The 22,853-nt window shown below is 41.3% G+C and overlaps 1 protein-coding gene across 1 annotated transcript; it reads left to right on the top strand.

The window, feature by feature from the left end:
- Positions 1 to 1,535: 1,535 nt before the first annotated feature.
- Positions 1,536 to 3,940, top strand: LOC309489575 (uncharacterized protein). Its single transcript, XM_082158407.1, has 2 exons — positions 1,536 to 1,649; positions 1,960 to 3,940. Exon 2 carries the CDS (start codon positions 2,111 to 2,113, stop codon positions 3,836 to 3,838), a length of 1,728 nt encoding a protein of 575 aa, XP_082014533.1. The 5' UTR covers positions 1,536 to 1,649; positions 1,960 to 2,110; the 3' UTR covers positions 3,839 to 3,940.
- Positions 3,941 to 22,853: the final 18,913 nt, after the last annotated feature.

Below are 22,853 nucleotides of genomic sequence, written 5' to 3'. Positions count from 1 at the left end.
GAAATGGCCGAGTCTGAGCGCACCGCGTTCCTCGGCGCCCCGCTTTCCGCCACAGGCCTCTTTGGATCCTCCGTCAAGGATTTTGCGGAGAGATTCGCAGAGGTACAGAAAGCGTCACAGGCTATGAAGCACTTCCTCCCGAAGCGCTCCCGAAGCCAGAGCTCACAGCCACAGCCACCGTCCACTGCCTCCACTTCACAGCGCCGCCAGGCCCGAAGCGCGAGACCGCGCTCCCGCTCATCCGGTCGCCGCCCCGCCGTGCGTGGCCCGCGACCTAGGATTACGGTGAAGCCCGAGGCCCCGAAGTCGTCCTAGCACAACTAGGAAAACGACGGTGTTCAAGTCTCGCTGCGGCCAGACTCACACCAAAGCTATTCGCTCGTCCAGTTCCAGCAAATGTGACTGTTCCAGTGTTTTCTGCAGCCAACAAGTCGGTTCTGTCACCCGCTTGCCTGCACACAAATGCCGTTTTCACGGCTACCCAGATAAATCCCCAAAAGAGTGTATTTTCTGGTGTCCCGGCCACGGCCGATGGTGTCTCATGTGTAGTAAGAATGCCCACTGCCCAGTGCCCATCTCTACACACAAGCACAGCCTGTCACACAGGGCTCGCGCACAAAAAACCGACTCAGATCGGTTGCGCTTCAAACATGGTGAATGTGCCCACTACCCAGTGCCCACTAACACCACGTTATGCATGTCTCACGGTTTCTGTAAAAACGAAACCAACGTGCACTCGCTTCACGCAAGCGAACGATGCTTTCGGTGTGATAAATGTGCCCGCTGTCCCGCGCCCACATCCACACATAGACATGACAGTTCCCACGGGAACCGCCCAGCCCTCCCCCTCGCGGTTGACCACCGCAGAGGAATCGAGCGCGGGCAATCTGCCCGCTGTTATCAGCGCACCCCATGCCTCAAATGTCACGAGCGCGACGCTTGTGTTGCAGCACGCCGAAGCTTCTCCATCGCTGAGCGAGCGGAGCGCGCTTCGTATTCAACCCCTAGCTATCCATGCAGACGCATGGGCAAAGCTGCCCGGGGTTTCGAAGTGGGTGCTGAACGTTATAAAAAGAGGCTATTCGCTGCAGTTTCGCCGACGCCCTCGCCGCTATGCGGCGCGCGTCGAGACCACGGTAAAAACAGAAGTAGCACATTTACTTCGAGCCGAAGTGGCGAAACTATTGAGCAAAGGGGCCATAGAGCCTCTCTCTCAAGTTCAGAGCGAAGGAGGGCTATACAGCAGATACTTCCTGGTACCGAAAAAAGACGGGGGTCTCAGACCCATACTAGATCTAAGGCAACTGAACAAAGTGCTTGTGAAGCGACAGTTCAGGATGCTCACGACCAGACAAATCCTTGTGCAGATTCGCCAAGGAGATTGGTTTGTGTCAATAGATCTGAAAGACGCGTATTTTCAAATACAGATAGCGTCACGTCACAGGCGATATTTGAGATTCGCCTTCGAGGGCCAGGCATATCAGTACACAGTCCTGCCGTTCGGTTTGTCCCTGGCACCCCGTACATTTACGAAGTGCATGGATGCGGCGCTCGCACCCCTCAGAATGAGAGGCATGCGAGTACTGAACTATTTGGACGATTGGCTGATTCTAGCGCAATCTCGCGCAGTGCTCATAGAACACACGACCGTTTTACTCGATCACCTCGAGGATTTGGGTCTCAGTGTCAATTGGGCGAAGAGCTCTCTGTCACCCAGTCAGAAGATATCTTTCCTGGGCACAGAATTGGACTCGCTGTCCATGATAGCGCGACTATCACCACAGCGCGCGGTAGACATTCAACGCACAGCGAACTCGTTTCGCTGCGGCGCGTCTGTCCCACTCAAGAAGTTTCAGAAGATGCTAGGTCTCATGGCCTCAGCATCATCAGTGCTCCAGCTGGGCCTGCTCCGCATGCGCCCGCTGCAGTTTTGGCTGAAAGCGCGAGTCCCACGCAGAGCGTGGGCATCCGGTTCGCTTCGCCTCAGGGTCAATCAGAAGTGCGTCACAGCTCTGAAACCTTGGAGAGCGAACGACTGGTACCAATCAGGTGTAAGCCTGGGGACTTCCTCGAGGGTGAAAGTGGTGTCCACGGACGCGTCCACCTCGGGATGGGGAGCGCTGCTCGAGGGCAGACCGTTCTTCGGACAGTGGTCGGAACGGGAAAAGCTCCTGCACATAAACTGCCTCGAAATGCTGGCAGTAGACAACGCGCTGACGCGTTTTTGTCCCCAAATAAAAGGACGCCACGTCTTGGTCCGTTCGGACAACATGTCTGTGGTGTCCTACATAAATCGCCAGGGCGGCCTCAGGTCCAAGAACCTGTACAGGCTGGCAGAACGCCTCCTGGTATGGGCTCAGTGCAACCTGCGCTCGCTCAGAGCAGCGCACGTGCCAGGGCTCCTGAATATAGGACCAGACAGACTGTCCAGGAACAATGTTCCGGCAGGCGAGTGGTCTCTACACCCACAGACAGTCCAACTGCTGTGGAAGAAATTCGGCAGAGCGGAAGTAGACCTGTTCGCGTCTCAAGAAAACGCTCACTGTCCGGAATTTTTCTCCAAGAGCAGGGCCCATGTGTGGCCCCGCCGCCCGCTCTATGCTTTTCCCCCCGTCTCTCTCCTGCCTCAGGTGATAGAACGGATCAGGGAAGAAGGATGCTCAGTATTGCTGGTGGCACCGTTCTGGGAAAACCAACCTTGGTTCCCAGTCGTGATGCAGTTAGCAAGTACTGCCCCGTGGCCAGTACCAGTGAGGAGAGACCTCCTCTCACAGGCCCACGGCTCGATCTGGCATCCTCACCCGGAACTATGGTCCCTTCATGTCTGGGCCATCAACGGGTACATGTTGGACTCCCTAAAGGAGTATTAAACACGATCACGCAGGCTAGAGCTCCGTCTACGAGACGGCTCTACTCCTCGAAATGGTCAGTGTTTTCGGGCTGGTGCACAGCCCGTGGTGTGTCACCCACAGACTGTGGTGTGACGGAGGTGCTTTCCTTCCTACAAGAGCTGTTGGATGAGGGCAGGGCCCCCTCCACGCTCAAAGTTTATGTGGTGGCTATAGCAGCGTTCTCAGGAACAACGCTTGGTCAGTCAATAGGAAGGAACGATTTAGTCATCCGCTTCCTTAGAGGGGCTAAGAGACTGAATCCTCCCAGACCTCCCTCAGTCCCCGTATGGGACCTTTCTACGGTTCTGGAAGCTATGAAAGGTGCGTCATTTGAGCCTTTACAGTCAATTGATTTGAAACACCTGTCTTTCAAGACGGTGTTTCTGCTGGCTCTCGCTTCAGTGAAGCGCATAGGTGATCTACACGCGCTCTCTGTGAGCGCGGCGTGCATGGAGTTTGGGCCTAATGACTCAAAAGTTATACTCAAACCTAAGCACGGTTATGTTCCAAAATCCCTCAACACACCGTTTAGGGCGCAGGTTATCTCCCTGTCAGCCCTACCGGTCCCTGATGAGGAAAGAGACGCGAGCCTCCTTTGCCCAGTCAGGGCATTACGAGCTTATGTGTCTCGCTCGTCTGTTTTCAGACAGACGGAGCAGCTCTTTGTTTCATTTAGCGGACGTTCTAAGGGACTAGCCGCGTCGAAACAGAGCCTATCCAGATGGATAGTTGATGCTATAGCGCTGGCATACGCCTCCAAGGGCATGCAGTGCCCGTTGGGTGTCAGAGCGCACTCCACGAGAGGCATGGCCTCTTCGTGGGCCTGGCCAAGTGGGATTGCCTTGCAAGATATTTGTGTGGCGGCAGGCTGGGCCTCCCCGTCTACATTTATAAGGTTTTATAACCTAGAGGTTCCCGCCCTGCAGGCCAGGCTGCTGTCGGTCTAAGTTTACCGGTATTATCTGACCTGATGCTATCAGCTCAGAATGCTGCGTCTACTGAGCACAGCTCAATGTTCGACACTGAAAAGTAGCAGCACGAGATGTGCCTGGGCAAACTGTGTAAGACCCACATTCCCCCATCAGTTCAGGCCGTACCCCACCCTGTCTGTATGATGAAATTCGCGTCTCAGCGACGCTGCCATATGTGGAAGAGTGCGGCTTCGCCCCTCCCTCTTCCCGGACTCCCTGTGAGTTCCCTGAGTGATTGTGCACTATATGTACCCCGGGCTTTCGCCCTTGGGTCTTTGGTGTCAGATCTCAGCATGCACGGCGTTTTGCATTGGGTCCCCTAGCGTAAGATATCTTACGCAGTACGAGAGACCTCTCGTAAGAGAACGTACTCGGTTACTAACGTAACCTCGGTTCTCTCTAGAAGAGGGAACGAGTACTGCGTATCTTGCCGTGCATGCACACGCTCTGGTTGCTTCGATGATGAAAAACCAGATAATAGCTGCCTGCGAGCGGTATTTATAGGCCTAGACCACGCCCATTTCGGCGGGACGTGACGCAGCAGGCGCGAAGTGCCCTGATTGGGTCTGGCGTCACGCCAGGCCTCGCTCGATAGGCTGCTGCAGTTGCCGCAGAGCAGCCAATAGGCGCGCGAGCTGCCTCGCCTATGTCTGCATGCTGCCGCAACGCGTTTTGCATTCTTACAAAATTAAGGATAATTTTTGGCTTCAATATCTCGCGGAAAAAGGATTTTCCCCTAGCGTAAGATATCTTACGCAGTACTCGTTCCCTCTTCTAGAGAGAACCGAGGTTACATTAGTAACCGAGTACGTTTTTGCACATGTTTCAGCTGAGTGTTAATTGCATTTACACAGTTTTGACCAGAAAGTTTCACCAGCGTGTTGCATTTCAAGCGCTTTCGAAACAGTGAATCGTTTTGCAAAGCAAGTGGTTCAATTAATTCGGAGTTTCAAAAGGCTTTGTTTCTCCAATCTCTAGGTGTGTTCGACTTGAAGCGGTACTGTGCAGACCAATCGGTGTATGACATCAAAGTACCGCGAGAGCGTTTCGAAAGCATACGAAGCCGTCTGCTCTCTAATCGCTCTCACGGTACTTTGATGTCGGTCTGCACAGTGCCGCTTCAAGTCGAACACACCTAATGACATCACACTACCCAGGGGGCACTATGTGAATTACCTCTGTGTAATTACATCTCGAAAAATCACGTAAATGCAAGCAGAATCAGTCTACCCTAGTGAAAGTTCTATTTTTATGCTAATTTGCATATGCCAGCCTGTGCACAAAGAGAGTATAGGCACTTTTTTTCTCCACTTCAAGCACTGACCGAATCATTCCCCCCACCCAACAGATGCAAACACCCCAGATGTAAATGTTATTTATGTCGGTGTGATAAATAAAATAACACCTGGTCAAGAGGAAAGTGGATGCTGGGTGCAAACATGAGCACAGGAAAACCATTCCCCAGTGCACAGACCTCTAACCTGTTCAGACAAAACGAAAAAGCCAAGGTTGTTTCCTCGACTCATTCAGAAAAGCTTCAGATAATTCCCTTTTGAATTCCCAGTAGGAACTCCATGAAAATGATGACTCACATTCTATCCATTCTGGATTTTACATACACGTATATGATTGTATCCACAGCACTTACATATTATTATATTTTTACCTGCTCAAAAATGAACTAAACACACTTATAAAATAAACTGCAAATCATTGACATTGCATTGTTTAATTTACTGGCAGTTTAGTTGAAATAGATTAATTTCATCAGTCAATGTGTGTGTGGGGGGGGCATTATGGGCACATTATGGGATGTGATGTGAAACATGTGAAACATTTACTTTCTTATCCGTATAATTGTTTGTAGAGACTGCAGCAGTGATCTAATGGGGTATTTTCTAAGCTATTATTGTGGTATCATATATTTACCTTCCTAAACAACAAATACAATTAACTGGGCTTGTTTACTTACATGTCAATCAGATGGCCTCTTGCTGTTTAAGCTATCATGAATGCAACAAAAAATATCATAAATCAGAAAGAAAATCAGACCTAAATGCAGCAATTTTTCACATGATAAATTGTGTATCTTGCCCGCTGTGAAAAGTTCACTACTTTTGTTAAGGACTCCACCCTTTTTTGGACTCCAAGTGCTCAATTGCAAAAGCACATTATTGAGAAAACAAACCTGTGTTGGGCTTGAAGATGGAATGAGTGTCAGCTCGGTGCAGACAGGTCGTTTCCCACCCATGCGGGAGGCCCCCTGTGCACAGTAAGTCTTCTGTCCCCGGGCAGATATGGATGCTAACGCCAGTCTCTGCTGCTGTTGCTCATCTGCTTCTCAGAAGGTTTTGTTGAGTCAGCGCCACGCTCAGCATCACACCCTCCATGTGGGGCCTCCTATTTGCACTTCCATTATTCATTTTGTATATACTATTCCTGTCTGTGTTAGGAGACAGTAGAGTTCGCCTGACCAACTGAATTCTTGCATCAGTATTGGTTTCATTTGTACACTCCAAAATAACCTAGCCAACAAAGTCCCTTTAAAAAACACTAACTTTTGTCCATTACCATCAAGTCTGGTCCAGTTTTCCGCTTTATCTAGCCAAGAATCGCCCACTTAGAAGGAAAGGTGTCTGACCAACATGGAAAGCGTCCAAGCACAATTACACAGCAGTGTCAGTCTGTGACCAGCTATACCGAAAACACTGAAGAAAATTCAAATGATTTCACAGACATACATCAAAAGGAAAAAAAAAACGAATAAACTGTTTTTACTCTGTAAATATAGTATACTTGCTGCTAAATGTGATTGACTCAATTTTGGAGCCTGTCTCTAGCGGCCAGTCGATGAATTGCAGTTTACAGTTAGTCATTTCGGTGTTGGATTCAACAGAGAGACCGGAAGGTTGCCGCTTGATTGTGACATACATCCAAGTGTAACGGATTATAAAAAAAAGAAAAAAAAAAGTGGAAGGCAGGGACTTGGTTGTTGACTGGATTTTGAGATGTGAATGTTGCGCTCAAAAATGAAAGCAAGCTTGCAGTCAATTGTGGTGGAGCAAGGTATATGCTGACAAAATCAATGGAGAAATCCAGCATAATGTCACTACATCACAGAAAGTTTTTTTTATCAAAAATTACAGGGTCAAAAGAAAATGAAACATACATACATAATAACGTGCATTTACATAATAGGATGAGTGTTCATTTAATGTTGGCTAATAAAATAACAAAGTTCTGCCATGAAACTCTAGATGGCACAGGCTCATAAGTCCTTAATCCAATCTGCTGGCAATTGCATAATTCTCTATAGGGCACAGCTGATTGGTTCCCACTGTATTGGTAGCCAATGAGCTTGCTTCTCATCATTCAAAATCTTGTCTATTATTTACTTTACGTTTCAGAAACCCTCCAACTTCCCCAGCTCCACCTTTATAGATCTGCTACTAGGGTGATTCAGCAGCAATAAAAGCAGCGTAGCAGATCTATTCCGCCAAGACCAAACACATTAACTTTGTCATCCTCATCAACATGCCAAACTCTCAGAGAGTTGTCATGACATAAATATCTTTCAAAGGTCTGATGTCACCAACCAGGGACATTTTTGGTAAATCCAGTTATTATTTCTCCCTCAAAAGTTCTACATGCTCTTTGTATAAAAGATATTGTTCACCCAAAAGTGAAAATTGTTTCATTATTTAATCTTCCTTATGTCGGTGTAAACCTGCATTCTTTTTTTCTACTGTGGAACACAAAAGATGACATTTTTAAAAGCCTGTTTTTATGTCCATAATATCATGAAAGTCTTTGGGGTCCACTGTTGTTTTGGTCCTCACTGACTTTCACTTAATGAAGAAAAAAAAAAAAAGTTAGAACAATCTTCAAAATATATTTTTTAGTGTTCCATAGACAAAGAAAGTCATATAGGTTTGGAACGATATGGGTAAATGACAGAACTAAGATAAAACATTTATATATATATATATATATATATATATATATATATATATATATATATATATATTTATATATATATATATATATATATATATATATATATATATATATATAAATGTCTTCAGTAAGCAGTTACCTAAAATCCCCTCTCATGTTGTCATAAAGCGGTATGAACTTCTACTACTGATGCCTTTTTACATTAGCTCACATGACGAAAGCCTCATGTCCTCTTGTCATCTCGGATGAGACAGTGGGCACAGATTTGGCTCAAAGCCAGGACCCACACTTCACATCCATTCTGTCTCATTCTCAACTATTTCTATGACGAAGGAGAGAGAAATGCTCAGAATATGAAGTTAGGCAAAAGTAATAAACTTTATCAACATTTAGAGCTCTATATAAACTGTAAACATCTGCCAAAACCTGTTTACTCGTTCCCCGCCAGCTTTTTTTTTTAAAGTTGCCAGCCAGCGCCAGGATTTTTAATAATTTTCACAAAATTCGTGGCCCCCAGAATATTTTTTTTGTATGAATATCTGAACATGCAATATATCAAAAGAAAGAACAGACCCTCTGCTTTAAAAAAATAAAATAAAATAAAAATTCTAGCTTCACGCATTCTTTTTTTATCAACACTTCAATGGGGGTAAATTTCATTAAAAAAAACCAAACATTTTGAGAAAAAAGTTGAGAAAAATGGAGTGATGGAGTAGAACGAGTCCATCAACACCCCCAAAGCTTTCACAGTCCTGTAGCTCGTCCTGGGATGACATTTCATTCAGTAACATTAGACATTTTTATATATATATGCTGTATAATGTTGATGTTTGTGTTATTTGACATGCATCTGCTTACAAATGCTATTGCTTTTTTTCAGCTTCTTCTTCACGTCTTTTGATCTGGAGATTCTGTACTCTTTCAGAAGATGCCTAATAGCGCCTCCTACCGTATGACAGTGAAAACACGGAAAGGCGAAGAAGTGTTTTTTCATAACTGACGGAATATTCTGTCAATGGCTGGGAACGAGTTCAAATATGGCAATAAAACACTCAATTATGTAAATAAGACACACAGATTCTCTTGTGTGGGGAAATCCTTTCTTACACCAGAGATTTTCAACTATGTCATATAGAAGACGAAAAGACGAGCCTCCGTTACTAATTACAAGACGTCACCTTTAACCTTAGAACTAACAACGACTTGGTCCGTTTGTTAGCAGTCAGCAAGTTGTGATATTGCTTTTATAAAACAGTTAAATAAACAGGAATTTAGTATCGAATAACTTACATTTTAAATACAATGTCAGTTCCTTCGTAATAGTTCCAAACAAAGCCACAGCCAAATCGTTGCAACTCATAGTAGTGGAGTTTTGTTCTTGAATGATTCAGCCTTTTTGAACAAATCGGTAAAGAACGATGATTCAATTACTCAATTACTGCCACTCATTACTGATGGAATCAGTGTGTTTCAAAACAATAACTCACTCATAAAGACAGTGTTTAAATTCCGAATAGCTACTATCTTATCTTCTGTCATGTTGTATATTTATTTCAATTGAATAAATTGTAAGTGGGACGTTATAATGAATTCACCGTCACTTGTTTCGTTCGAATGACTCGACTTTGTCGAATGAATCGGTTGAATAATGATTCAATCACTCATAAAGCCATTAGGTGTGTTTGACTTGAAGCGGCACTGATCGGTATATGACATCACAGTACTGCGAGAGCAATTCGAAAGCATATAGAACCGTTTGCTCTCTAATCGCTCTTGTGGTACTTTGATGTCATACACCAATCGTTCTGCGCAGTGTCGCTTCAAGTCTAACACACTTATTCACTTATTTAGTTCCCTGAATTAATTCACATTTTTCAACTAATCGGTTAAATGAACGATTCAATGAGTCACCAAAGGCAGTCAATTGTTTCATTCCCGGATGAGTTTGTGTTTTTAACGATTCTGTTGAAAGAATGGTTTAATGAGTAGCTCATAAAGCCAGTGACTTGTTTCGTTCCTGAATGAATCATCATTACGAATCGGTTGAATGAATGATTCACTCATTAAAACTATCACTTGTCGCCACCTAATGGTGCAGAAAGACAAGTAGATAGATGCAAACAGTGAAAAGATCCAGTGCTGATGGATATCCATTGGAAAACTGCTCTAGCAGTCAGATTCAAGGAATTCAGAATCAGATATATAATGAACTTCATAATATAGTAACTGGGATCCAGCTAGTGAACTCTCATAATAGTGATATTGAGGTTTGCATTCAAATGTGTCTAGGTCATATTTGAGAGGCCATATTTCTATGGGCCTGTGCTATAGACACATTCTTATGATTTCTGATAATAGCAGACATCCTAAATAAGTGTGCAGTTTTTATATCTCATTTATCTAATTTCTCCTTGACTAGACAGTTTAATTAGAAAGTGGCACAGCTTACCCCATTCCCCCTATTGTTTGTTTAGCATTTTGCCAATCACAGCACATTTCCAATGAATTCCAACGAGAAAAGACACTAGAATGTGTCTTGCTGTAAGAACATTGCTCAGAGTGTTTACACTTTAGGGAAATCACAGTCTTTGCATCTACTGCCTCAGCAAGCAGCGGGAAATGTTTATTAATGTTGTCCGCATGATTTAAGGACGCAGAGCATTTAACGTGAGTAATAACTTTTGGGTTCCTAAATGTCTTGGCCACAGCTGTATTCATTAGAGTGAACCCAGATTGATTACTTTTAATGAATGAGCAAACACTGTACACATCAGGTAAAGCTTTTGGGTGGGATATTGATATCAAAGGAAATGTTTGTTTCATGTTTCCATTTCTTACTTGCAACAGACTTTGCTCATGCATACGGCTATAACTAATAATCTGTGTTGGGTTATCATAAACAATAGAGCGAAACGGATACGCTACAAACTGAATATAAATCTGCATAGTAAGATGTTGTTGTTTTTCTGGAAGGCTGAGAATTCAAATAGCTTAAAATCTTCTCATACAACAACAAAACCCAGTTTGATTTTTGGTTAGTGTAAGAGAGGGCAACATTTTTATATCAAGATAAAACCTAAAGAGACAAAAGGAAAATTTAAATCAATGGCTCACCACAAAATTTTATAATTTGCTCACCTTCATGTTCTTAATCCTTACAATGAAAGTGAATGGGGTCCAAAACAACACTAAACCCCAGTGACTTGTAGGCCTATTTATAAAATAAAATAAAAAATATATCTATGTAAGGGCGGATAGAAGATGACAGAACTTGCTATCATTATTCTTATGTATTTATTGAGTGACCTGTGCCTTTAAGTTGGCCAAACTATTAAATTGGCCTTGGGGTTTCTGAAACCATAAACATGAGGGTGTGACTTTGGTATAACATATTTATATGGTCGGATTTTTGCATTGCAATAAGTACAGTGTTTTGTATTTTCAATGGTAAAATGGTTTTCATTCTTCTCATGACATTAGTTGCCCACCTCACATATCCCAGTGCCCACCCCAAGATGGCATCCACTATCGCCAAAGGTGTGGATCCATTATCCAAGCTCCTTTACAAATCTGACTACACCTACATAAGCAATACAGCCTCCCTTGGCTACATATAATTGATAAGGCTCTTGAGAAAGAAACCGAGGGACAAGATGAAGATCGGGCTGAAGGAAATTGATTGAGCTCATAAATCCTGTCCAGAGCAGCACCATATTTTATTAGTGCTACGCTAGAGAAGTGCGCTCCTGCTGCGATTTAAAAAACGGCCATCCGGTCTATGTGTGTGCGTGCGCATGTGTGTCATACCTCTGCTTTTGTTTTTGTGCATCTCTAGGGATGCATTTTACACAGACACTAGACATTTGCCTAATTCCCCATGAATAATGAAATTGCATTCACTGATCTTTAATGCAAAAATGCATGATACATATGCATCATCACAAGCAACAAAATAAATACTTAAAATACAACAGCATGGTTTTATAATCATATTGCCCTCAATCACACTTCAACCAACTTTTGTCTTGCAATCTCACATTTCCCCCCTAACATTTGGTTCAAAAATACCTTTTTTTAATCCTGGCATCATCTGTCTGTCTGTAATCTAGCACTTGACTACACACTCCAAGAGATCAGCGTTGTGCGCAAAACAACAACAATAAAAAAAAGCTGAACAGATGTGGGGTTTTTTGCTGGAGGGATATGCGGCATATAAACAATAGTAATATCGTGAAACAAATAGTCTGTGTTAAAAGCAGTGAGATTTCTGCAAGGATCACCTGAGCCCAAAAATGTGGTTTCCCAATTGAATTAATGACCCATCCCTGGAGCCGAACTCCTGCTCCGAACCCTTTTAGTAGCACTCATGAAATGGATGAGTCTGGTAGGTTTTAATATTTAGGTAACCTCACGGCTCACTGCATTCAATCTTATAAGCATAATGAGATTGCCCAAGCTTGCAGGACACTTAAGTATACACATATTTACCCTGATGGAGAAATATGGAAAGACATGTGTGCACATAGTATTTCAGAATTATTATATATTCTACATTATATCTACATTATAAGACAAATTCAAATTGCACAGTATATTTCACAGCAGGTTTGATATTGGATTTCTTGCTGTATATTACAATTTGCTGTTATGAAAACATGACTTAAGGATATATTTTCTAGTTGGTTGAAGCAGGTGATATTAGAGGGATTGACATTCACATTTTAGAGAGCATTTGATTGGTCAGAAATCTTTGGTGCAGGATGATTCATACATTTTTTTGGTCCATTTTCCTAGAAAAGAAAGCTTAATGTTTTTCTTATGGGTTTTATTATTATTTCATATTTCATATTTACTTTTACCTGTATCATTAACCATCCATAACTTCTCTTGAGACGTGCCTTGTCTTTGTGTGCATGGGCTCAACCTAATTTAGATCAGATTAGTGTTGGTTATTGAATTGTTGAGTACAACAATGCACTTTCTCACTAAATCCTTCACCTAATTCTCTCCAGTTGAATGCATAGAGTGGCACAGTGGATATGTGATTTTGAGGTGATGAGAGATGATGCCGTTTCAGGCGCATCCAAGTGTAACAATATTTTGATTCCTATTGGAATATTTAGATCTTATTAGAGTCATGCAAAGGATTAGATGATGATCCATTTTTATAGCTGAGAAATGTGTAGATACTGCGAGAAACTTGTTTGTGTGTTACGAAATTACTCGAAATGCACTTCGCTGAATGCAATGACTAAATTGAGAGTGTTTCCTCCAAGTCTCGCTTGTCCCTTTTGATCAGACCTGAAATGTCATGCATGCATTTTGTACCTCAGTTAATAAGAGTTGGATTTGGCAAAAATGACTTCTTGGTAGGCCAGGCAAGCAGCTTCTCAAGATCAATCATCAACATGACACATGAGAGCGAAGCACCGATGATGTTCAGATCTCATGATTGAAAGACACCGAGCTGAGAGGGTCGGGCATGAGTGATGTCGATCTCCAAGATGAAGCACATCAAACTTGGCAAGAAGTGATGTCGATCTCCAAGAAGAAGAACATTAAACTTGGCAAAAAGCCAGGGTTTAAATTTGAAAAAGCATGTAATGAGCCTCAGAGGAACTGCTCTCAAGTTCTAAAGAGAGAATGAGAACGAGGCAAATACAAGGCAAGTAAAAGAATATCCAGGCGGAAAAGGGATCAAGGTCTCCACAGCATCTTCCCTGAGGCTGTACCCTCACTGAGAACGTGTCATGAAGAGCGAGGGTGAGTGGGAAGCAGGGCGGTCTGATGGGCAGAAGGATAAAGGCTGAGCGACTTCATCTACACATGGGATAATCTCACACTCTATGTGTTGAGCCCTAGACACGAGATATTATATCTCCCAAAATACTGGCAGTGAGCTGCTACTGTTCATCTAGATTAGACCTAAACAAGGATCTTGTGTTGAAATACTCACTGTATCAAATACATGTGAATGTGAATAGACAAATCAAGTGCTCTTATAAAGAATTCATCCCTTTTTAGTGCTTTCAGTTGTCTTAGTTCTGATTTGTTGGCTTATATCCCAATGTCTCGACTGCTTAATGAATAATACATTATGTTTGATATATTTTAAGGTTATGCTTTAACAATTCAATAACTTGGAGATTAAAAGTATAGATTTCTTTGATCGGTAAATTGCAGTTTTCTTAAGGGATTGTTTTCTCAAATTAAAATCCTGTCATTATGTACTTGCTTTTTTGGCCCATGAATATTTAAGCAGCTGTTTTTCAAATAGGTCAAAAAAAAAAAAAAAAGTCTCCAAAAAACACCAGAAAGGGGTAATAAAAGTGGTCAAGTCTTCTGAAGGCATTCAACAGAGTGGTGCAGGGATGACATATTTGTGTAGGCCAGTTCGGAAGTTCACATCACCCTGGTTCCCTCAACAAAAACCCACTGGGATTTATTTTATTTTTTTCGCTTTTGGATTATTGCAGAAAGTTAAGTCTATGGCTAACAAAAGCTTAAGATTCTTATATTTAACATATTTTGTTGAGCATGGAAACACATTCCTGTCTGAAAATTGAATGCTAACCATATCCCTACCCTTAAACCTAACCCTACCCATATGTCATCCCTAAAATCAGAGGGAAATGATAGGTGAATAACACGTGATGTAGACGCACCTAACCCTGGTTTTAAGCCTAAACTTGACATACATTTTTAAACTTGTCCCTCAAACCTGATTGATTGAAATGTTGTTCCAGGATCAACAAAGATGTTGATCCAGGAACATTTTGCACTTGGTGAAATCAGGTTCTGCACCGACAAGTAAACAAGACTTACAAGACAAGTAAAAGCTTTTTTTTAAAACAATCATGAGGCATTACTAATGTATTTTATATTGTAGAATAAAATGTGAAAATATCTTGAGCTTGTGTTCACCACAGACCTTATTTCAAGCATTCGACCAAAAAAACATTCCAAAAAAAAAACATTGACTTCAGGACACTGAAACCGAAAGTGATACAATTTTCGGGTTTTGCAGTTGAAATTTAGACAACTGCAATGATAGATTGAGGGGGGAAATTAGCTTCGCTGGGATCTCCTTCTTGCATATGTCACCAAACCTTTGCCTTCCCAGGTTTCTTACCTTTCAACCTCTTTGTTGAAAGGTACTGTAAGAAACTCTGTTGCTGGCCTTATTCCTTTCTGCCCGACATGCACACAGACACACACATACATCCACGCATGCAACAATGCTATCAGCCATTCCAGGCACGCAGGCCTCAGCACAATGTAAATTATTCAGCTGGGCTTGCTGGAGGCTGCAAGCGAATCATAAATCGAGACAATCTGGGGCCATTTCGAGGGGTGACTATGGTTAAACGAAGCTAAACATCAATACAGAAAACCCTCACAACCCTAATGCTATTAAAAAGGATCAAATCAAGCCATTCACACCAGCTCAAATCTCACAAAAATGTTTTGGCCATCAGTTCATTTGGACAAGCGGTGCACCTATCTTTTGCAGGTCTTGGCAGGGCTTCAAAGGTTAACCAACATTTTATGGATGCAAACCAACCCCAAGCCTGGCTAAATTACTTAAATTATGTATGGCTACTGGGCCAGAGGTGCCCACAGTCTACCTAGAGCAGTACCTCATTGTTCAATGTTTTGAAGAAAAATTCCAGTAAAGCTCTTCTTGCACTGTGTAAAATGAATTAGGAATGAGGAAATAAATGCCTCAAAGAGATGGTTGCTCGACACCAAGTTGCCAAAGGTGCTAGAGGATTATGACAATTTTATTAATATAAACAGAAACCACGGGTCATATTTCGGACATAAATTATACATAAAATGCATTTTTGTGATGACAGACTGAAAATCATCCTTTTTTAAGTCACAGAGCAGGAATCTATTAATGAATTTTTGATCCAGTGTGCTACAGAATAGAAGATTTTTCGAGATATTTTATTATTTAACAACCAAATAAAAGCCTAAGTGGCATTAGTATTCTGGGCGGCAGTCTCTGTGTGGTCAGTATGTAATTATTTCCATACAATTTTTATATTAAACATTACATTTGCCCCTATCAAACCCTTTGAAGATTATAAATAATTCACTTACGCAAAGTACCACGTACCTCCAAGTTCTTAGCATATATTATTGAACATAAAATATAGACTGTGAACATGTGTGCTAGAGCATACTACACTGGCAGTTTTACCGATCCTGACAGAACTCCAAATCGGACAGAATAATAATTGAGCCAAAGAGAGAGAGAGAGAGAGAGAGAGTGTTGCTCGCTTGTTTGTCCAGCTGGTATTAAACTCATAGACGTGCATGTGTTTTGTTTTTTCCGTGGTGTGTGTATGTGTGTGTGGGATTGTGCTCTGCAGGGCAGCCGCCATGTTTAGTGAGGCAGTTTGCTGCCTAATTATGCACTGCAGGAGTGACCTTCCATAGACCTCCTCCTCACCAGGCTCACGTACGGGCAAAACAACCCTATCAGGCAATATTTCTTCTTAACTACATCCACACTGCAATGATTTTTGATAATGGCAGCTTTGGTTTACCATTAATATATGAAAGTAAAGTTGGGTTTAGGAGATGCATTGATGTCCCCTACCATGGTTTACTGTTTTTAATGAATTTGAGAGCTTTACCTCTGATTTGATCCCTGCTAAAAGACACCAGCATGAATTTCAATGCAGGTCCCAGCTGGTTAATGCTGGTGGACCTGTATTTGATATGCTATAGAGTACAACTTAAGTTGACCAGCATGGTCTTACTTATGTCAGTGGTACCAAAGAATGGATTGTATGAAAGCCGACTGCCTACGTACTATGCGATAATTGTATTCTCCCATAACAAACTTCTTTCTGTCATTTTTCATAAAACATTATGTTTTAGCAATGAGTTACCTTTAGCGTGAAAAAAGATCAGTATTGTTTGGTCCTGTTGTGTGTGTCAGTCACCTCAGTTTGGACTTTGTTTTCATTCGCACCATTTCTCCTTGTCTTGTTTGTTGTCATGGTCACATATTTGATTTCGTCATTCAGTTCAGATGTGTGTTTCTAATTATCCTTTTTTGCACGTGTATTTAAGCTCCCTTGTTTCTGTTCATTGCTGTCGGGTAATGTTGCTGTTTGGATGTGTGTTACGTCACTCTCTCTCTCTCTGTGGATTTATTAAAGACTGCCGTACTCTTCATCTTACAAAGCCGAGATCTAGTCCAGTCAAGCATTGAAATTAAGGTGTACTCACACTAGGCGATCTGAACCATGCCTGAACACGTTTGACCCTCAAAGGTGCATAACGGTCTTATTCTCAGATTATTGACGAACAGGAATTGTAAAGTGTAAAGTAAAGCTGCAAATTCCTCCATCAGTCAGCTACCTCTGTAGTAATCTTCTGATACGTGCAGCACAATCTAACGCTTTTCTTCCTGTTTTCTTCAAAACAAACAGATGCATCATGAATGACAAGCTCTGGTCCGGAACGTTAAAGGCCCCGTGAATTCAAAATTATAATTTTTTAGCTTCTAGTATGAATCTGTTAGCCTTAAGGTCGTGAATAAGCTGGTGTGTTCCAAAACAATGACAAAATTTGCATTTAGGATATATAAGCATTCAAAATGTAGTCTCTCACTTCCGCTAAAATGGATCACATATTTTTATGACATCACCGTGGACTTCAGCTTCTCATCACATCTTCTATCCAATAAAATGCTCTCAAAAATCGAAAGCGTCCCGCTCCCATGCTATAAATACCACCTGGCCAAAGCAACCGTTGACACGTCACGGAGCAATATGGGTTGGAGATGTGTATTCGTTTGCTTCAAATGCTCAAATTTTATTCCGTTTTCCAACTATACCGTTTTCCAACTTTATGTTGGTTAAGAACTAATGACTAGAATTTATTCACACCTCCAATGCATCATACAAAACTGCGCTTTCCAAGGCAATTCAGTGGGCCTTTAAGTGCAATGTGAGTGCAGGTCAGCGGGGGAGTGGGGAGGGCTACAATCGTGCCAGGGCACGGTACAAGGCAACCGTGTCTAGTGTGAGTACACCCTTCTTGAACGTGCTTATTATGATAATTAGGGCAATCTGCAATGGGCTTTCTAGTGTGTTTTTCAATAAGTTGGTCAACAAGAATTTAGCAAGACTGCCCCTTTTTTGGAACAGCCTTGTCATCTGGAGCATGTCTTATAATGCTGTGTTGGCATAATAATGTTGGCAGCTCACTAGGTTTCATAACAGAGCAAGGGAGTGATAAGCAAACTCAATGAGTGTGAAAAGAGCTTAAAGAAACTGCCAAAATGTTTGTTTGGCTCTTAAACCGAACATTCCCCTATCTAGTAACAATTCATCGGTATATAAAAGACCAAAATGAAATGACTCAGCTCTAGATCAGTGTTTACAAGCCAACCACACACAATGACATAAATGAAAGTGGAAACACAAATCGCCTCCTTTACAAAGCACAGATAATGTTGGGCTTGAATTCCCATTTTGTCTGAATGGAATATGAAACAGTATTATTTAATGACCTTTCATAATTGCGATGACACTGATGGGACAGGGTATTGATTTGAAGGCCTCTTTTACTTAAGCTGTTCCCTCTGATGGTCTCTTCATGTTTTGTTTGCATATCTAGGCATTACGATGAGTGGCGCTTGTTTAACACTGATGGCTTTGACAGGCAGGACTGTATCAGCAGAAACACAGGCCATAAATCGCCCTGGTTTCAGATTCCGCCCCAGGTTCTATGGGGCTATAAATGAATCTGCTCAGCCAAGATTAAAACACTGCACACATTGCTATGAAGCATTAAGAAAATCAAAGAATATGTATACAGTACATCAGTGTTTCAAAACATTATTCTTCTTAGTTCAATTCTTAGTTTGAACAACTGCTGTATAAAATCAAATGAACATAATTAAAACACAGCTGTAAATAAGACTCAAGATAGCACAATAAACACTCTGCTAATATGCATTAAATAACAGAATTGTTCTTTAAAAAATATATATCTTATCATTTTCTGTGGCATTTTATATATATATATATATATATATATATATATATATATATATATATATATATATATATATATATATATATATATATATATTATTTCTCATTCCAAAAGGTTTATCTACTTTGAATGTTTTCTAAAGATGGGTTGCAGTTTTCTTTTGTCTCTAAGACTATGGTAGTTAATGTGTGACTCTGATCCATGCTTTTTGTTCTGCAGTAATTTACAAAAAGATCCATATGTCCTGTTCCTGTAAATCCAATCCCAGCATCCTATGATTCTCTGTTTAGATAACAGCTCTCCAGATTGGTACACAGCATGTGGCAAAGGTTGGTAAGGTCCCCCCATACACACACACACACACACACACACACACACACACACACACACACACACACACACACACACACACACACACACACACACACACACACACACACACACACACACACACGTTGGTGCACCTATATTATTATGAGGACATTCCATAGGCATAATGGTTTTTATACTGCACAAACTGTATATTCTCTCCCCCACTAACCCTACCCCTAAACCTACCCATCATAGAACACTTTCTGCATTTTTATATTTTTGATAAATTATTGTTTATAATGTTTTTTAAACATTATTAATTACGAGGACTCAGGAAATGTCCTCATAAACCACGTTTAAATTGTAATCCCAGTGTAATACCCATGTCATTATGCAAATTTGTGTCATTATAAATCATCTAAACAACCACACACACATTCTTGTACATCTATTTCTTTTTTTTACATTTATTGATAAAATGCAATCTCTTGCTCCTTACCCATCACAACTAAGTGCGTAATCTGAACCCCTACCCTAAACATACCCTTAACCTAATTATAACCTTATTCATAAAACCAAGTCTTGACCCTTTTACAGGCCTTTAAAGGGGTCCCAGAAAGTGAGGACAGGCCAAAATGTCTTCTCTCTTTGTCCTTACTCCGATGGTCTAAAACTCAAACCGGTCCTCACAAAGATAGTTGTACACACACACACACACACACACACACACACACACACACACACACACACACACACACACACACACACATACAAAATGATGCAAACGCTCCAGAACTGAACTGCCGCCACACTTCACAAGTCTTGCCAACAAACCAGCAAAACATCTGTCATTTTATTTGCCTCAGTTTGGCGAGTTTAATGTTTCGACTTTAACTTTATTTCACAGTTTAGTGAAAGTGTAACAATCACCACCTGGTGATTACTCAACCTTTTAAATTTGGAACAGGGATTTGTTAAGAAGACAAATATAAGAAAACCAGCGCTGCATGTCTCTATAGCCTTTCATCACTACTGAGGCAAGCACAAAAGGACCCTTATTTTCTAGGGGGGTCCGGGGGTCCTGGACCCCGGTGAGAAAAAACTGCACCAAAGCAGTTTGGTTACCTTTGAGAGCAACATTTTTATATTTTCTTGAGAGCTTCTGTGAGAGCTTTCTACTTGCAGCATATTTAGAGGTAGGGTAGGCAAATTTGTTTTATAAACACTTTTGAAACTCTCTTCACATCCTCATAGCAATCAATAATAGAAGTGGTCTAAATATTAAAACATGTACATATATCATCAGTGGAAGTCTCAGGACCAAAACATTTTCACAATTTCCTACATGCCTGTCAACATCTGTATTTTCACACCTCTGCGCCGATGTCACACGTCATCAGCGCGTTCCGTATGCAGAGTTGTAGGCTTTAGAGCAACCAGTCCTGTTGAGTTTAAATTGCATATATATTGAAACATTCACTCAGAGATGTGGTCACCTCAAAGGTACACAAAGTTGCATTCAATTCCTCCAAAACAGCTGAGAAAATAATGTTGTTGAAATATATCAGTTTGGAAAGGGTTCGAAAACTATTTCAAAGGTTCATGGACTCAATTGAACCACAGTGTGAGTCATTAACTGCAAATAGAACATGCACAGAAAAGTCGCCAACCTGCCAAAGTTTCTCCAAGGTCATAGCAGCACCTCCTCTGGGAAGTTTAAAAAAAATAAAAAATAACTACAGATATCTCTGCATCAGCTATAAGGTCAGTGTTCATGACTTGAAGAAAGAGAACAATAAGAAGAGTAACAAGGTGAAAACCAGTGCTTGCCAAGAAGAACATCAGAGCTCATCTCATGTTTGTACCTGAATGATCCCTGGATGAATTCTGGGAAAATATAATGGAGCACATGTACAGTGAGCACATCATTTTACTGCAAGAACTTCATACAGTATCCAGTAAAACATAATAGTGACAGTTTGGTTCTATATGGATGTTTTGCTGTTATCACTGCAGGAAGCATACGTTTTTCTATATACCAGGCAATTCTTAAGGAGAATATCCATCCATCTGTGTGTAAGCTGAAGCTTAAGTGTAACTGGGTGATGCAGCCAGACAACAAACCAGAATCCAGAAGCTATTGCACATCTGAAAGGAAACAAACATGCAAGTTTTGGAGTGGCCTAGTCAATGTTCTGATCTGAATCCTTTGAGATGATGTGGCAGGGACTAAAAAGAGCAGCTCATAAGATCTACCAGTCTATCAAACGAATTTCTGCAGAGAAGAATTGGCCAAGAGTTGTTCTTCTTTTTTAAATTTTTAAATATTAAATATTTAAATTGTATTATTTATTTAAAGGGATAGTTCACCCAAAAATTTTAATTATGTCATTTACTCACCCTCTAGTTGTTCCAAACCTGTATGAATTTCAAAGAAGAAAGCATTCGGGATCACTCGCTGTCTGAGTTCTTTTCCGTGGTTTATTGCAATTTGTACATTTGCGCTATTTATGTAAACACTAACACTCAAAATAATTAACTGGTTTGAGTAGAGCCAACTTACAGTTTTTTTCGATTGCTAAACGACAGTGAGCACAACTGGAGCTACATGTGCAAAACTCTAACTACAGTCTGCTCTACCAACAGTCACCTGAGCTAAACAGTTCACATCACCTGCAAAACTCACTCCAAGCAACACAACTCTTAACACATGGCTCAAAACAGGCTCAGTGCAGCCAAACACTACACACAACCCTCACTGAGATAACACACACTGTCACTCAGAACACACTGAGAGGAAAAACACTAGCATCAAACACCAATACAGAAAATACAAACTTTTCATCTTTACAGTTTGAACAATTTCAGTGACTTCATTACAAAGTAATATTTTCTTCAAAGAAAAGAATGACATTCTTTCACATGATTTATACATTTTTTTTAGAACATAACAATTCTTTAATTTAAATGAAAATTAGCAGTTTGCTTCAATAGTCTGTAGTAATTTACGGAATTACAGTAATGAGAAAAAAAAGGTAGAAACTAAAAGTACATACTGTAATTCAAACAAATAATTGAGGGGCTAATCCTGCCTCTCTCTAGCATCAGGCCACAGGTTTTCATCAACATCACATCTAATGTTCTCTCTTGCCATGCACCTGGGGAAGAACCTTCTGGAGTGCCTTATCCATTCCTGGCAGTCCTCTGGACTCATGTCCTCACATCCGGCACGCATCCGCCATCTCCCTGCCACCCTTCTCCCTCCACGAACCCGTCTTCCTTGTTCCATTACCAAAGTTAGTCTTTCTGAGCTCTAACTATATATATATATATATATATATATATATATATATATATATATATATATATATGTGTGTGTGTGTGTGTGTATGTGTGTGTGTGTGTGTGTGTGTGTGTGTGTGTGTGTGTGTTCACTAACAAGTCTAAAACAAGACACCTGCTTAGCCTTTCAGCTGAAATTGCAGTCAGCAGTGTTTGAAAGGCACAAGGCTGAAATCTATTCTGTTTTGAATGTGTGGTTCACAGTTTTGACAGCAGTGTGTTAGCATTTGAACAAAGTGCTGTAAATCCACAGTGTTGTGCAGGTTGTGGTTAAAGTCATGGTATAAGTGTGTAGAGTTTTGAAAACTGTGTTCAAGCAATGAAAAACGAACTAGAGTTTGGTCCACATGAACTG

This window comes from Leuciscus leuciscus (genome assembly GCF_965113295.1).
Source record: "Leuciscus leuciscus genome assembly, chromosome: 24".
Classification (NCBI taxonomy): Eukaryota; Metazoa; Chordata; class Actinopteri; order Cypriniformes; family Leuciscidae; genus Leuciscus; species Leuciscus leuciscus.
Note: the sequence above shows the minus strand (reverse complement) of the source record. Positions and strands in the feature narration are given on the sequence as shown.

Bases quoted from the DNA above. Each gene is read 5' to 3' on its own strand.
- LOC309489575 (XM_082158407.1), top strand. From the start codon at position 2,111: ATGGGGAGCGCTGCTCGAGGGCAGACCGTTCTTCGGACAGTGGTCGGA.